This window comes from Hyperolius riggenbachi, chromosome 4, assembly GCF_040937935.1.
Source record: "Hyperolius riggenbachi isolate aHypRig1 chromosome 4, aHypRig1.pri, whole genome shotgun sequence".
NCBI classification, from domain to species: Eukaryota; Metazoa; Chordata; class Amphibia; order Anura; family Hyperoliidae; genus Hyperolius; species Hyperolius riggenbachi.
Window position 1 is genome coordinate 48615287 of NC_090649.1, and position 18084 is coordinate 48633370.

The window sequence follows — 18084 nt, forward strand, 5'->3', positions numbered from 1 at the left end:
TGGAGACGCATGTGATCAGTTTGGTCAGCTGATAAATACTGTATGCAAATCTCTGATCATGTGCTAAAGCAGGATGTTATCTCTGCAAATCTACCGTATCAGATGATCGAACAAATCACATGCTTCTCCATGAGTTCTTCAAGGCATGACTATTACTAGTGAGAGAACATATTATTTTGCAACATAAAAAAGGTGTCCAGTTAAGATTATACCCCATTTTCTTTGGATATACTGTGACATGGTTACATGAGCACTTTTAGTGTAATTCACTATAAAGCATACTGTACTATATTTGGCAGTTTGTGGTTTTCTTCTTTAACATTATCCTTTACGGTCTTGGCCAATGGCCACTACTTACAGAGAGATGGACATCCGGTGAAACTTATTTCCTGCTGGACAGAGGCTGGCCGGAGATCCGCCACTGATGTCGTCCCACACGAGGCAGGAATCTGGGAGGATATCTGTGGTGGCCAGCAGGTGGCTCCCCTCCCGGCCAGAGAATGATCCGCTCAAGTCTTCAATGAGGGCCGAGTGAGGAAACGGGAAAACAGTTTTCTTGGAAGAGTTTTCAAAGGTGATTTGTTGGGTTTTGATGGTGAAGCCACCTAAGTCAAAGCATAGATGAGGGAGGTGAAGTGTCACAAAAGTGTACCACCCCCCAAAACAAACAAGTATGCCCCAGCCCCCCCCCTTTCCCCTGTACCATATACAAACACACATTCACACCTTTAACATATGTGGGACAGCTTCCTCCCAACAGCAAAGTGTGGCCAGTATAACAATCTCCCTTTCCTTCTCAAGCAAGTTCTGGTACAGCAACCCTTTCCAGCCACCCAGTAAAGGTGTAAGTTTAACACCTTTGCACCCCTAACCTCCATATTTAGCAACTATTTTCCCACCAGACACTCCCTATCATAGCAGGGAGAGTAGTGCAGTGGCGCACACATACAGCATTGGGTACTCTTCCTGCTCAGTAAGCCGCCATCTATTAAGTAAGGAGACCTTGGGAAAGACTCCCTAACTCCTTTGAGTCCACCTGGAGAAAAGTGTGATATAAATGTGTGTCTTGTCTTTTCTGTCCTGTTTAGTGCCGTCATTCGGGGTACAGCAGCACCCTCTGTCACGTGGCATGCATGAGGAGCCATATGGAGGAATGCAGCACAGCGTGAAGCACAGAAGAGCACTAAAGCATGTATGTGTGCCCCTATGAACGACTATGCATGTTCAGATAGGGGAATAAAGGCAGGCCCTCAGTAGGCACTCACCGACCTCCCCCCCCCCAAGTACATGCAGGGGTTGTGGGAGCTATAATCTGACCAATTTGTAGGGGTGTACAAGGCAGGTTGCCGCTTGAAGCGAAGTGGCAGAGGGCGGAGAAGTAGGCCCAAAGTGTAGAGTGTATAGGTGAAACGACTCACCTCTCCAGGATCCAGGTGCATGCAGTACATCTTCCTGCTAAGCATCCGATCTGTAATCACATGACCAAACGACACCGATATCACGTGTTTCCGGCACTGGATCCTATCTCACCCCTCCACTCCACTGTGCACTCTGCATGATGGGGAGCTTTGGCTACCTAATGCTGGAGGCTCCAATGGCTACCTATACTATGGGGGCTCCTCTGGGCTCTGGCTACCTGTACTGGAGGTCACATCTGGCTCCCTATACTGGAGGGGCTATTTGGCTACCTAAAGCTGGGAGCTCCACTGGCTACCTATATGGCCTATATGGGGGGAGGAGGGGAGTGCATCTGGAGACCTATAATGGATAGCTCCTCTGGCTAGCTACGTAGGGAGTCACATCTGGCTGCATAAACTGGGTGCTCAACTGGTTACCTATACTGGTGGTAACTACTTGCTAACTATACTGGGAGGGGCGGGTTCTGGGGTTCCTCCCTGTACTGCCTGACCTGGCGCCACCATAGACACAATATTGTGTCTATGTCCGTGCAGCAGTGTCATTCGGGTGCTGGTAATCATCGCACCCCAAATTGCTTCTCCCTCCAAGTTGCTCGGAGGGGGAATAGTAATTAACATGCCCAGAATTTGTGCCGCAGGAGGGGGAGCCATCATCTGGGTCACCCTTCGTCAAAATGACAGGCAGCGAGTATCCACATATGCTTCAAGGGGTTCCACTGGGTATCTGCACTGGGGGTCATATCCAGCTTCCTGCACTGAGGACTACCTAATATTGGTTGCCCCTCTGGCCACCACACTGCAGCAGTTTTCCCAACTCTATGGGGGAGATTTTGAAACACTGCCTTGGCTTCCACGTCTTATTTCAACAGGAGGCTTTCTCACTTGCTTGGGAAAGAATTGAACGTAACAAGTAGGGAGACAGAGACAGAAAGAGAGAGAAGGCAGCAGAAGAAGGACACAGTGTCCTCATATCCTCACCTTGTCCCTTCACACATCCGGTACAAGTGCTCAGAGCACTACAAGTCTGCCGATCAAAGTTTATGAAGCTTGTGTTGGAGATAAATAACTGGAACCTCTTTGGGGTGTTAATACCGGACGTCATACAACCTTTCTCCTGTGAATAAAGACAAGATGTTGTCAGAACTGAAAAATATCAGTTGCTATCAGTATCTGTCAGTTATAACTGAAAGGATAATTGATGTGCAAGGTAATGTCCTTGTTTCCCTATGGCTCATGTGGGTGATATTACAGTTTAACAGCGTGCTGACCAGGAAGCTGTTAGGGGGTAATGGCGATTTTAAAAATGGAGGACGGAGAATTCCATTGATCACAGTGGACAAACAGGGTGCAGGAGAGGAGAGATGGATGAGTAGACTACACAAGAGGTAAGTATGATGTGTGTGTATGTTTATTTTGACGTTTAATTTTCAGTTCAGGTGTGCTTTAAGTTTTTTTTAACTGATTTTATAAAACCCCAAAGAATATGGTGCTCTATATACAGTATATCTATAATAATAAAGAAAGCAAGCAGCTATAACCCATGCAGGTGCGCTAAGTGGATAATCCCTGTTCCCTACACGAGAAGGCATATTTTTCATTCCAGTTATTTATGCTGAGCTGAGCGCGGTTACCTCGGAATGTGAATGTCACTGCTACCTAATTGATGCAAAGTAGACATCCTTATTAATGGGAGCGTTACATAAATTAAGATGCAAATTATGTCGCGGGGATGTTATGATGAGATAACAAAGATAATAACAATTATAATTGAACCCCTGGCAAAACTCTCGGCAAAGTGCCTCATTTCCCCAAGGTTCCCAGCGCGCTTGGCGCTCGAGCGGCGGAATTCGCCGGGAATATTAAATGCCGCCGCAGCGTGCTGCCGGAGCTATTTCAGGCTTTTTCCGGGGCTGCCGAGGACCGTTCAGCAAACAATAGCAAAAAAAAATAAGGAGGAGGAGGAGGACTACACCTCTTTGACAAAAAGCCCAGCGCACCTCGGGAACCTGACCTAGAAAGAGACGCAATGATGTCACAGAGGCTTAGCTAAAAATACACTCCGGATGTAGGAGAGCGAGTCATCTCCATGGAAGTGCAGCCATGCAGAACATCTCCGGAGCTCATGGCCATACTAGACCGGAGTTTTGGGACAATTTTATTTATGGCGCAACTCTGGCCGGTAAATCCAACACCTGCAGAGATCGCTGATGGGTTGGTTGATTTTTGGCTGTACATAAAGAGACATCGAGAGCCCAATATAGTTTAGAATGTACTGGTAATAAGGGTGTGACAAAGTATAGGATATTAATTAGGGATGGTCGGAATGTCAATTTCCGATTCCGCGGTAAATCCGCATTCCGCCATTGCCAATTACCGATTCTGCTTTTCGCTACCAATTTCCGCATTCCAATGCGGAATTTCCGCCAGAAATTGCGGAAATTCCGCCCGACTTTACCATCGATTTTCTCAAAAACGATAAGGTCTTTTTAAAAACTTTTTTTTTGCATCTTGTTCAGAAGATTCTGTTTAATAAACCCTGAAAATTTGGTGTTTCTAGGACTTACGGGGGCTTTGCTATTAACCGCTAAAGTTGGCGGATTTTTACTGTAATGTAAAATGCAGAAAATAGGCAGATGCAGATTTTCTGCATTTTACATTACAATAAAAATCCGCCGACTTTAGTGGTTAATAGCAAAGCCCCCTTAAGTCCTGGAAACACCAAAATCAGGGTTTATTAAACTGAATAATGTGAACAAGATGCAAAAAAAAGTTTTCAAAAAGAACTTATAGTTTTTGAGAAAATCGATGTTAAAGTCGGTTGGAATTTCCGCGATTTCTGGCAGAAATTTTCGCGATTTCCGGCGGAAATCCGCCTACCGCACTTGCATTACTGATTTCCGCATTCCGATGCGGAAATGCAATTTCCGATCGGAATTTCGGAAATTGCATTTCCGCGGAATCCGAATGAGCATCCCTAATATTAATACTCACAAAGTAGGGTTACCAGGCAACCACTGTAAAGGCAGGTGGGGAGAATAGACCCGTCCCCACTCAGGATTAAGAAGACGCTCTCTGCAGATTGGAAAAAAAGGGGGCAACACCCCTCCACCAAGGGTGGACTTAGATCATGTACAGGCAAACAGAGGCGCCAAAAGGATAAAAGTCAATAAATAAAATGTTGATAGAGTTCAACTAAATATTTATTCACATACTCCAGAAAGTGCAACGCGTTTCACAGGCATATCCCGCTTCCTCATGTAAGGGAGGAAATTATGTCCTCCTGACATAATTTCCTCCCTTACTCTTTTTGTGTATCTTTGCCTGGCCCCCTCCCAGTCTTCATCAACTCCCACCCAACTGTGCAGTAGAAAGTGCACTGAGAAATATTGGCCAATTAGAGAGGAACAGAGGTGTGGGAGGGGAAAAAACAGGAGGGAAAGAGGCTTCAGCCAATCAGGCTGCATTAGTTATGTCCGAGGGGAAAGTAAAGAAGAAAAAAAGAAAACCCAGCATGCCTTGCAACTTCCTTTGTGCGGCAGATGCACCAAATAAGAGCCAGAGAAACTGGGAAATGGTTTATGAAGAAGAAAAATAACTTTTGGATTGCCTGATTAGCATCCTTATTACTTCTCTACCAGATAAAAATAATGAATTGATTTTTGATTTTATGCACAACAGTAACTCTTTCACCTCTGAAATCGAGTCACTAACCCTAATCTATATTCAACACTAAGCATCAACATTCCTGTTGCCTAACACTAACCCTCACACCTCAATAATTCCTAACACTAGCCTCAACCATCATCTATCAGTAACACTTAGTACTACTCATTTCTATTCCCAGAACTAACCCTAACCTGTCACCTACCCCTAACACTAACCCTTACACCTCATCTATTCCTAGCCCTTACCCTGATCCATTACTAACACTAACCCTCACGCCTTATCTGCTCTGAAGACTAACCTTTATACTTGGCCTATCCCTAACCCTACGGCATGGATTATGCAGCAGTGGAAGTCAATGGGTGATGCAGTATGTGTAAATGATGGGAGCGCGGTGCTATGCGGTGCGCATGCGTGGACTGACAGGAATCCCAGTGATGTACTTCCTGTCCAACAGGGAGTATGTCACTAAGCGTGCAGCAGCACTATGCACAGGACCTGGACGCCACACCGTGGCACAGGGTCGTAAGCATGCTGATTTCTGCAGTGCGGTGATGCAGTGGCAGGCTCCCCTGATCACTGCACCGCTTAGGGCCATTTTACACTTAATGCGTTGGTATGTGTTAAGTGTGCGTTAGTATGTGTTAGTGCCCGTTAGTACACGTTTTTTCCATAGCAGGGCATTGTGAAAAAGATTTCGGTTAAAACGTGTGTAGTGTGCACTGTGCCATAGGAAAACATGGGAAATACATTGAAAATCAGTTATAACTGATTAAGGGCCTGTACACACTGAAAAACGCAAGCAAAATCGCAAGCGCATGCGTTTTTAAAGTGCATGTAGTTTTAAAAACGCATGCGCTTTTGCCTGCGTTTTTTGTGTGTTTGCGTTTTTCTTGTAATTGCTGATTGGCTAAAGAATCCTTTGTTTTTTTTTCTAGTTTACATTTCAACAGGAATCAGGAGATTGCAGAGTCTTCTGGGATACTGACTTCTGAAAAACGCATGGCAAAAACGCAAGCGCATGCATTTTTAATGCGTTTTTCATGCGCTGCGCTGAAAAAAGCGCAGCAGGCCTTGCGATTGCGTTTTTCTAAAAACGCATCGCACCAGTGTGTACAAGTCATCACGATTTTCATTCTTTTTCAAAAGACCTTGCGATTTTAAAAACGCAGCGCAAGCGCAGCAGTGTGTACAGGCCCTAAGTGTAAAAGGGGCCTTAAAGAGGAACTCCAACCTAGAATTGAGCTTTATCCCAATCAGTAGCTGATACCCCCTTTTACATGAGAAATATAATGATTTTCACAAACAGACCATCAGGGGGCGCTGTATGACTGATTTTGTGCTGAAACCCCTCCCACAAGAAGCTCTGAGTACCGCGGTACTCTGGGCAAACTGCCACAATGTAACAATGTTCACAGACAGGAATTAGCTGTTTACAGCTGTCTCTAACAGCCAAAACAGCTAGCAGCAGCTACATAACCTGCCCACAGTAACAATGTCACCATGTGATAAATGTCAGAATGTAAATCGGGGAGAGGAAAGATTTTACAATGAGCAAACACTGACTAAATCATTTATACATAATTATGGTAAAAAATGAAGCACTTTTTTTACTACATTATTTTCACTGTAGTTCCTCTTTAAAGAAAAGGATTTAAAGGATAAATCAAAATATTATGATGTTTAATTTACACGCATTTGCCTAATGGTGGCCATACATGGTACAATTTTTTCATCCAATCTTACCATTTCTATGTAATATAAGGGAACTGCCTAAATTATCCTTTCAGTATATTCACTTAATTCACCCTTCTACTACATAGAAATGGTAAGATTGGATGAAAAAAAATTGTACCATGTATGGGCACAGCTAGGCCCCTTTTACACTCAATCAGTTGCTCTCAGTTATAACTGAAAAAAATGATTTTCAACGTAATGCCCATTTTTTCCTATGGCACAGTTCACACTACACACGTTTTAACTGAAATCTTTTTCACGATGCACTGCTATGGAAAAAACACGTACTAACGCACACTAACGCATACCAACTGATTAAGTGTAAAAGGGCCCTAAGGCTAAGTACAGATATAGGATGGCTTTCAAAATAAAACGCTAGAAAAATGTTGTGGAGGTTGTTTATTTTTTTTTTTTGTTGAAGGCTGAATGATCCAGGGAACATTGAATAATGTTCCCTGGATCATTCGGCCTTCAACAAAAAAAAAAAATTCTGTTGCCTCTTTGCAGCCCAGTTAAAGGGGAAAGGCCGGTAACATGGAATTTTAGTATAGAGTTATGGGGATTGGGGAATAGTATGGTAAATAGCCATGGCAATCTGAAGCAAAGAAATATCAGGTTGGATGGAGGTAGCCCCCAGGTACATGACTATGCCATTCAATTCTGGGAGGTTCTGTTCAGTTTGGTTGGAAGCCATCTTTAGAAGTCATGGCTCTTCCAAACTTCTTTCACTTAAAGGGGCACTAGAGCGAAAACCTGTAAAATTTAAAATATGTGCAAACACACAAATGAGTACATTTTTTCCAGAGTAAAATGAGCCATAAATTACTTTTTTCCAATGTTGCTGTCACTTACAGTAGGTAGTAGAAATCTGACAGAAGTGACAGGCTTTGGACTAGTCCATCTCTTTATAGGGGATTCTCAGGGATATGTTTATTTTGAAAAGCAATTGGTGAATTCAGTTGCTCTGTCCAGCTGCCAAAAAAACTGTGTAGCGAGCAGGGAAGCTGGCCATCATCATTGTTTAAATCCTTTTTAGGGAATATCTTTATAAAGAATTAAAGCCTTGCTGAAAATCCTCTATGAAGAGATGGACTAGTCCAAAACCTGTCACTTCTGTCAGATTTCTACTACCTACTGTAAGTGACAGCATTATAGGAGAAAAGTCATTTATGGCTCATTTTACTCTGGAAAAAACGTACTTCCTGTTTGTATATGTTTGCACATATTTTAAATTTTACAATTTTTCGCTGTAGTGCCCTTTTAAGCTTTCTAGAGACCCAAGAAAAATGTGCACTTGCCCAAGAAGAGGAAGCAATTCAGCCCGGTAATGTCAGTACCTACATATCAATTAACCAGCAGCTGATGGTTTTAAATGGCTAAATTTCTGCCCTTCCTTGGGTCTCTGTACATTTGTGTGTTTGCCTTTCTTAATTACGTATGATGAAATTAATTTACTACAACCAATCTTCACACTCAATGAATATTGATAGGGGCTGCTCCAGAGCTATAGTTCAAGTGGCAACATTAAGGTTATTATTAATTCAGATCTATATTGCTTCAATGTCTTCCTTGGCACTGTATAAATATTTTCTAAACAATATGTGGATAAACATGATTGATATGGATAAAAACACAGTTGTTGATCAGTACAGTTGTATGGCACACCTCCTCTCATCCTCTTTCTATTAGAGTACCACAAGGCTCAGTCCTTGGACCACTACAATAAAGCATACTTCCTCCCATCCTCTTTCTATTAGAGTACCACAGGGCTCAGTCCTTGGACCATTTTTGTTCTCCATCTACATCTATGGTCACAGCCAGGTTAATAGCCCTGAATGCTTGAGAAAATATGGTACTTCAGTTTCTACTTATTAAAATAAAAAAGAGCTTGAGGAGCAAAAAAATGACTATATAAATAAGTTTACCAAAAATCATAAAGAAAAGTGAACGGGTCTCATTACTTTCCGAATGCACTTCTCTTAGCTGGTTGAGTAACTTGGTATATTTTTTTAAGTTCACCTCAAAAGATCTGATGACCTTCTCACATCAAGGTCAATTTGGTCAAGAGAAGATTTCCTGAAGTTGACCTGTTTGTAAAAACGAGCGACAAGCGTCAAGTCCCCAGAAGTGTTTCTCAGCATGCAGCTATATATTCTGGGCATTATTCTTATCCCCAAGATTTTGTATATCGCACAAATCCCTTGAGAGCCTGAAAATAATGAAATACAGTTCAAGCCATCACCTATATGCTCCGGGACACACACACACACAAACCCACTATGTTATTATTAGTCGAGCTAATAAAATACAATATTTTTGCCGTTATTAAACATGCTGAGGGATTGAGACATGAGTAAAAGTGAAGCTCGGAATCTTACTTTTATCAAATTTGTTTCCAGAGCTCAGAGCGATGCTCGCCGTGTTCTCGGATATGGCAGCAGCGCAGCGGACGGGTCGGTCTTTGCGGAACTGTCAAAAGGTTATTTATGCCTTCTAACTCTGTGCGGAAATATTAAATTTCATCACTTACCTCGCCGTCAAAATGGCCAAGCAATAAACTATCCGAAACGGTGGTGTTCCCGCCGCTTTCGCTGATGTTTAGCCCAAATTCTTGGCAGGAGTAGATCTTGAAGTCTTTAAAAGAGATGTTTGCACACCGAGAGATCTGGGCAGTGAAGGGAAAGGGATGTTAATGCCCAGCTGCAGGAAGTACATGTATTTCAACCATTATCCATACCACATCCCCAAAAGGATGACATTGAATCTACTTCCTGTCTCTGAGAACTCTCTGCACCTATCTAATGTTAATGCGAACCCCGGTGATTCTATGCACAAGAATTGAGCGACAGCAATAAATCTGCAATCAACAATGTGGTTATGGACTTCATTTGTCAGCAGAAACTGTGTGGTGATAGGCTACACTTGTCAGCAGTGTTGATGGTCAGGTCTAAGAGAAGTCATGGGTAGCATGGTGGATAGCACTCTCCTTTGCAGCACTAGGGCCCTGATTCAAATGCCAGCAAGAGCACTATCTGCACAGAGTATATATATATGTTCTCCCAGTGTTGTAGCTAAGGAGCTATGGGCCCCAGTGCAAGTTTTACATTGGGGCCCAAAAGCAATCTATTCATAACGATACGGCGCCCCTAAACCTGCTAATGACAACCACAATGTCAAACTGCAAGAAGGGGATGGGGAACAGTTTGTTAATGATTACCACCATTCAAAGCATCTATAGAAGTGATTATTAGCAGCACAGGACCTCAATGCAGTTGAGGGAGGGCCCTATGGGGCCTCCCTTTGACCCAAAGGAGCCAGTGCGGATGCAAACTCTGCAATCCCCATTACTAGGCCACTGTGTTCTCCCTGTGTTTGCATGGGTTTCATCTGGGCACTCTGGTTTCTTCCCACATCCCAAAAACTTACTGATAAGTTAATTGGATTCCTCCTAAATTGGCCCTAGACTTTGATGAGTCATACAGTTGGCCACATGCATATAGTTAAACCCAAACCAAGATACATTCGTATGAGATAGAGCATAAGGAAAAAACAACATTCCAAAAATGGGAAATTGAGCAATAATTGTCTCCACTACAGGGGATTTAGATATTTTTAACTTCGGTACTACAGCAAGCAAGGCAGTACTCAACGTGTTTCGTGAACAGGATTTCACTTCCTCAGGAGGGTGCTTCAGCCCAAAACATTATGAACAAAACGGAGGTAATGCACTTGGCGGATAGCCATCCGCTCTCATATGGTGCCTAGTGAGACCTCCAAGTTTTTAAAGAGCTGCAGAATGATTTGTTGGGGGGAAGACATGGAGGGATCTGACAGCTAGCAATTACCAAGGTTGCCCCTACGGTAGCACCAGCCCTGACTGTGGTAGACTGTGGTTGGGACATTACCATGGTAGCCTGTCTGAGAAACATTCAGTGACATGAATTGCTGGCCTCACTAACACCAGGGAATATGTCACTGTTACATCAATGTACAATAAATAATTCACAAAAAGAGATTGTCGGAAATGCCAATTTCTCATAGCCCAGAAATTACGATTTCCGCCAATGCCGATTATGGAATACACAAATTTCCGATGAGTCTTTTTTTGGTCATTTTCTGCATCCTCTTAGTTGATTCGGAAGTATTGGACCAATCATAGAATGCAGAATTTTAAAGTGGTCTGAAAGCCAGCATTTCTACTTTGTTGTAATAGATTCCTCACAGCTTGAAAGCTTCTATCCAAGCAAAACATTCTAGCTGAACATGACTGAAATGGTTAAACAAAGCACATTCTCCTGCTATTCAGCTTCAAATCCGCATCCAAACTGGAGATAACAGTATCTTTTTTTACTTGTTAAAGTGACACTTAAGCCAGAAAAAAAAATGAGTTTTACTCACCTGGGGTTTCTACCAGCCCCCTGCAGCAGTCCTGTGCCCTCACAGCCACTCACTAATCCTCTGGTCCCCCGCTGCCAGCTAGTTTCATTTTTGCCGACAGGACTGGCCACGCGTAGCTTTCTCCGCATTCCCGACTGCAATTAGCGCTATTGCGGGCCGCAACGCGTACAAAAATACGCGTTGCCGCATATCTATGCGTAGGTAATGCGGCAACTCATATCTTTGTACACGTTAAGGCCCAAAAAAGCGAAACTAGCTGGCAGCGGGGGACCAGAGGATTAGTGAGTGGCTGCGAGGGCACAGGACTGCTGCAGGGGGCTGGTAGAAGCCCCAGGTGAGTAAAACTCATTTTTTTTTCTGGCTTAAGTGTCCCTTTAAACACAAATTTATCAACACTGGAATGTAAACAAACACTCTGAGAAACTGTCTCTGCTTCAGGCACACACAGCGTTCATAATAGAAGATTTTAATATATAATAAAAAGTAGTTATAATAGAAAAAGAATAAAATGCAATGGCAGCTTTCAGGGCAATGAAAACTACACTTTGGAAACTTGTAATTTGTAAACAGACAATATTACTTAGGCACAAAAGCAAATATGATAACTGTATGAGTAATAAAAAAGTAGGAAAGATTTTTATTGAATGTTATGTCAGAGTTTCAGACCACTTTAATGCGGTAATTGGAATACCACAAAAATTTTAGGCCAATCACAAGACTCAGGAATACTCGGAAATATCTGTGTCTCGTGCTTTGTCTAAAATTACCACGATAATCCATACTAGCCAATACCAAGGTCTTTTTTTCTATTAGGTACTTTCTTTTCTTCTAGTCCTGTTTTCATGAGTGCCGTTACCGTGGTCCATTTCATCCACTCTGTCACCTTTCTTCCCACCATCCGCCATGTGATTCCCTATGCCCCGCCTCTTCCACCCTGCTAATGCTCCTCCTCCCTCTCATCTGTGCCGCGTATGGGGTAGAGCAGCTTGTACCATCTGGCAGTCCTGGTCAGCACCTGACACGGGGGGCGTGAAAAGAGAGCAATGGGCCCAACAGGAAGGGCCCTTTAATATGGAAGTGTGGTGTGTGTCACAGGAGCCCTAGTGGTCAGACCGCAAATTGCCTTCCAATCGGTTTCAGCACACAGACCATGCAAGCTTTGGTCGCGATCTTTGTGCAGAAACAGACAGAAATTTGGGCAGCAGCCCGACCAGAAGGGAGCCTGTGAGGCACGGTAATTACAACTTTACACACTATTTCAGGGTATCTGCCACCACCACTGGTATGGGCCAGTGGACCCGACTGACTGACTGGTCCTGCGAATAAAAACGGTTAAACACACTCTATTCTGTCTAGATATCAACAATAGTAGCGTCTCTTCAGAGATCTGAGTTCAGTTTCTGTGTATGCTGAATAATAGAGTAGCGGAACAGTGAATGACTTTGATAAAGTATTTTATTCACGGGCAATATAAATAATTAATACAGACAATTAGCCAGTATGAAAAATAAAAGACAGGGGGAAAAATACTTAGTTTCATGGAGAGATGTCCTTTTTGTGGGAAGAATCATAAAGTCCTTGGTAAAATCCTTTGTTTCAGATCAAAGTTCAGAGTTCAGACCAGGTGGATGCCAGCATATCCTCAAGCTGGCACAGATGAGATCAAGATGATGTTTCAGTGTGGAGGACACAGAGTTTGGCTCCTCTGCCATTCTTATGCCCCTGATCCAGTGGGAGGGAGTGAGGGCGGGAGCCACACACCCCCTTAGAATATGAGATGAGTCCTCCCCTTGTCCTGGGGACCAGAAATCATATCTAACCATATATGGGCTCTATCTCACAGAACCGTACAGGTCAGGGCAGATTTACTAACATTTTCAGGTCTGCCTCGATTTACCCAGCAGCCTGATACCAAACATTAGTGGTGGGACCCCTGTGGTATCATCAGGGCACTTTCGAACTGCCTAACTGGCAGTCTTTACCTCAGAATGTTCTGAAACTTCCTCAGAACCAGCGCCAGATAGGGCCAAGCATGCTCTGTTAGTTTGGAGGGTCTGCCAGCCTGGCAACACAGAAAATATGACACATATAGCAGTTTATGGAATATGAGATACATCTGGGATTTACAGCAGGTCATTCCCAGGCAAAGGCTCTTTGAAGTTTGGGGCAGCAAGCTACGTGTCAGCTCCCCTGCTGGAAGGGAGCCAGAATGTCTGACTTTTCCCCAACTAAATTGTTTCTGCCATCGTGCTTATCAACTATACCTGATGGATGGGCCATCAGCACAACTTGAAGCCAGGGACACTCTGCAGCAGGCTAGTGCCTTTTGGTGGAAGGAGGGAATAAGAAAAAAAAGAAAAAACCCCAGGAATGTCAGTTCTGTTCGCTGCAAAGACCAGCAGATCTGACCAAGAAATCGGAGAAACCGACGGCGAATCTTCCAGATTCGCCTACGTTCCTCCTGGCTGTTCCGTGACAGCTGGGAGAAAGGGAAACTCCAGGTTGCTACAGGTAGCCCCTACACAACCAATCCAGATTCTATTGATCTGAATCGCAATCGATGCAGAGAATCGAGCGCGATCGCTTTTTCTTCACGGGCGGTTCCAGGATGCGTCCGTGACAGTGTGAGGTAACAGTTCCAGCACAGCAAGGCTGCTGAGGGGCCTACTAGATTTTAAAGGACCTCTGTCCCGAAAATCAGAAAATTTCAAATATATGTAAACATATACAGATAAGAACTTATACAAATAAGAAGTACATTTCTTCCAGAGTTAAATGAGCCATAAATTACTTTTCTCCTATGTTGCTGTCATTTACAGTGAGTAGTAGAAATCTGACATTACCGACAGATTTTGGACTAGCCCATCTTCTCATAGGGGGTTCTTAGGGTTTCCTTTGTTTTTAAAAGCACTTAGTGATTGGCAGTTGGCAGTACAGCTAGCAAGGACACTGTCCAGCATCATTGTATAAATCTTTTTCAGGGAATATCTTTATAAAGAATAAAGGGTATGCTGAGATTACCTTATGGAGAGATGGAATAGCCCAAAATCTGTTGGTAATGTCAGATTTCTACTGCCTACTGTGACAGCAATATAGGAGAAAAGTCATTTATGGCTCATTTTACTCTGGAAGAAATGTACTTCTTATTTGTATGTGTTTTAAATTTTAAGATTTCCATGACAGTTCCTCTTTAAGTAAGTGCCCAAAAGTGCAGTTTAAAGAAGAACTCTGAGCAACTTAAAGAGCAACTGAAAGTGAGAAGAATATGGAGGTGGGGATGGTCGGAAATCCCCATTTCAGATTTCATTAAAATTACGATTTCCACCTACGCCAATTTCCGTATTTCTGATTTTCGAGGAGTATTTTGTCTTTCTTTTTTTTTTTTTTTTTTTGCTTTAGAGAATGCAGTCTTGTGATAGGTTCAAAATGACCGCATGATCCGGTTTTCCATGGAAAAATTCTGCATTCTCGGATTGGTCCAATGATTCCGAGTTCTGTGATGGAGCTAAAATTATCGAGTTGCGGTAATGACGTATTACCGCAGAAATCCAAATTACCGATCGGAAATGTGGAAATTTAAATTCCGCCGAATTCAAATGAGCATCCCTACACATTTATTCAGCACCGTTATTCATACTGCCAGCACATGACAGTGCCTCTTTTCTGTGTCTAGGGCACAGAGCTGACACTTTGCACCTCTCTAAGCGGCCCGCGACAGAAGATATTTTCCGAGCTGGCGTCCCTTTAGCGGGTCGGTCTGGGTATTCCTCCCAGTCACTACTAATCTTCCCTAATGCCGCTCTGAAGTGTAGCCAATCATTCTTTTGTTTAAACTGCAAGCCAAGCCAGAAATGAGAATTAGCAGCATTTAAGCAGATTGTTTGCAGCACTAAAGTATGTTAATCTTCCCCATTTAGGAGAGATGCCATTTTCCTCATTTCTTTGTGTGATTTCGAAGAAACGGCGCTCCTTCCTTCTGCTTTTTATCTGCCAATTTGTAAAAGACATTTGGAGATTTGCAGCAAACATTAGCGGTTTGTGAGAAGCGTGCCAGGCGAAGGGACTGAAGACGGCGTACCGCGATGAAATGGCTTTTCCGTGCACAACGGTGGAAGATCGGTGTGCCGCGGGAGCTGCTGACCACCGAGTTTACTCCCTTCTCCTCCATTACCGTCCAGGGCTGGATTTAGGCCAAGGCCACCTAGGCCATGGCACCGCAGGAGCAAGGGCACCAAAGCAGCAGGCTAAACTGGTGCAGCATTTGCAAGGCGGCTTTGAAGTGTCCGCAAAGGACGTGTCCATTTACCATGCGTAAGATACCATATTGACATTGGAGGGTCAAAGGGGCCACCAATTCTTTTTTCTGCCCAGAGCCTAGAGCTGCCCCTGCTGGTACGCAGGTGCAACCACAAGTGACAGGTACAAACTCCAAAGAGTAATTATCAGTGTGGAGAGGATCAATAGGCCAACGCTGGACCTCCTTCACATATCTAAAATGAGGTCTAGGGCCAACAGGATGATGCTTGACCCCTCCCACCCCGGCAGTCCCATCCCAACCAAATCCTCCAGGTAGAGAAACACCTCTTTCCCCCAAGCAGTCCTCCCTCTTAGCTCAAGCCTCTTTCACAGCAAAACCCCCAAGCCTCCATCTCCCTCCACGCTGGTATCCCTGCACTACTGCCATCTATGCCTCAATATCTATATGGCTGTCTCCTATGTTCATTGTACTCAGTCTGTTGATTTGCACTATGTTCAATACTGGTGTGTACTACATTTCCGGGTGCGAGTTCTGTCATACTTGGTGAATATGGTTGAATCTGATGCAAAGAAAGTGGTCCTGCATACAGTACCTGCGCCCCGCCTCTGCTGCTCCAGGCAGTGAAGCCCCCGAATACCGTGGAGACGTTGTGACCGATGGGGGTGTACTCGGGGTGAATCCACAGGGCAGATCTGGGGGAGGAACACACATGAGTTTTCTCACAAATAATTGCACGGTGGTGTCTTTTTATTTCTCTCAGCACCCCCACCCCCCACAAAAATTTTGACTTAACCTCCTTGGCTAAGCCGCCGGAGGGTGCCGCTCAGGCCCTGCTGGGCCGATTTGTTTAATTTTTTTTTTGCTGGACGCAGCTAGCACTTTGCTAGCTGCGCCAGCACACTGATCGCCGCCGCCCCGCGCACGATGGCCGCTATCCGTCGCGCTGCATGCCCCCCCCCCTCAGACCCAGTGCGCTGCCTGGCCAATCAGTGCCAGGCAGCGCCGAGGGGTGGCCCGGGACTCCCAATGACGTCATTGACGACGGGGGAAGCCCTCCAGGAAATCCCGTTCGCCGAAGCCGAAGCCCTGGGCTCGCTACATGATTTAAGAAAAAAAAAATTAAAAAAAAGTGCGGCGCTGCCTCCTTGCCGGATTTTTTAGACCGGCAAGGAGGTTAAAGAAAACCTGTAAGGAAAAAAACGTTCCCTGGGGGGTAGGGGGAAACCTCTGTATCCTATCGAGGCTTCCCCCGTCCTCCTGTGTCCCACGGCAATAGCGAAAAAGCTCCCAGAAAGGCGGGGATGTAAATATTTACCTTCCTGGCTCCAGCGCAGGCGCAGTATCGGCTCTCCGCTCGGAGATAGGCGGAAATAGCCGATCGCTGTCGGTCTGCTCTACTGCGCAGGCGCAAGTCTCCTGCACCTGCGCAGTAGAGCGGACCCGATGGAAATTGGCTATTTTCGTCTATCTCCGTGCTGAGAGCCGCAACAGCGCCCCCGCTGGAGCCAGGGAAGGTAAATAAATTCAGCTTGTCAGGCTTGTCGAGCCAGGATTGCGGGAGCCAGCGCTGGACTGCCTGCAGCTACAGGGGAGGAGGAAGTCCCAACCCTGAGGCTTCCTCGCTCCCGAGGTAAGTTTTTTTTTGTTACAGAGTCTCTTTAAAGTTACTTTTATTCTATCAGCAAGTAATTTTTTGACAGGAAATGACATAGGTGTCTACCGAAAGATAATAAGACGCTGTACAAGAGGCATTATTGTGGGGAAAAAAAAACATTTCTCAGCTTTTATTTACATTTGAGCAAAAAGTGTCCAGTCCAAAATTATTGGTCTGAAGAATCCTGCTAGGAAGTGGCAGTGTCAGGGACACATATTGTATATACCTTATATGTTAGGGTATAGGGCAGTGGTGGGTCTGGAGGTAAGCATGCCCCCCAACAGTCCCGAATTCTGCAGGACTGTCCCAATTTGGGGGGGCTCTCCCGCTATCCCGGTATGGCCCTCTTGTGTCCCGGCCGGCAATGAGCAGAGGGGGAAAAAATGATCGAGGCGCCAGCCACCAATATGAGATGCGGGATGCCGGCAATCACATACATTCATACCTCCCTTTGAATGTGTCCCTGTGTCTCCCATGTTTGCAGAGTAAAGTGCGCAGCGGAGCGGCTTTCATCTTACCGTCCATCCTCGCATACCGACATCTGGCTCTTCATTGATTCCTGCTTCCTGTTTCATCACAGGAAGCAGACTGAAGCCAGATGCCGGTATGCATGTTACCGCTGGGAAAACGAATCCAAAAACATGGCCTGACATAGCACTGCTATGCAGACGACACCCAACTATATCTTTCCTTCAAGCCTGGTGTGACAGACCCAACTCTAACTATAAACGCCTGCTTACATGAACTACAGAAATGGATGAATGACAACTGGCTGAAACTAAATGCAGACAAAACTGAAGTCCTTCTGATTGGAGGGCAGAGCATGATAACAAAACAACCTAACTTGCAGTCTTCACCACTGGGAATAGGAGGCACGGATCTACGCAGCTCTAATCATGTGCGTAGCCTGGGAGTTCTAATTGATGGGGATTTAAACTTCAGAACTCAAATCTCTG

General features: G+C 44.5%; 1 protein-coding gene across 3 annotated transcripts in view; it reads right to left on the minus strand.

Annotated features, from left to right (window-relative positions):
- Positions 1-18084, minus strand: part of PKHD1 (PKHD1 ciliary IPT domain containing fibrocystin/polyductin) — a 607682-nt gene that overhangs the window by 279817 nt on the left and 309781 nt on the right. For all 3 annotated transcript variants that reach the window (XM_068280030.1, XM_068280029.1, XM_068280031.1), the window contains exons 43-46: positions 16067-16166; positions 9349-9483; positions 2397-2532; positions 359-605 (exon numbers count right to left, since the gene is read on the minus strand). In XM_068280030.1, the coding sequence (XP_068136131.1) occupies positions 359-605; positions 2397-2532; positions 9349-9483; positions 16067-16166 (618 nt within the window). The remainder of the gene's footprint in view (positions 1-358; positions 606-2396; positions 2533-9348; positions 9484-16066; positions 16167-18084) is intronic.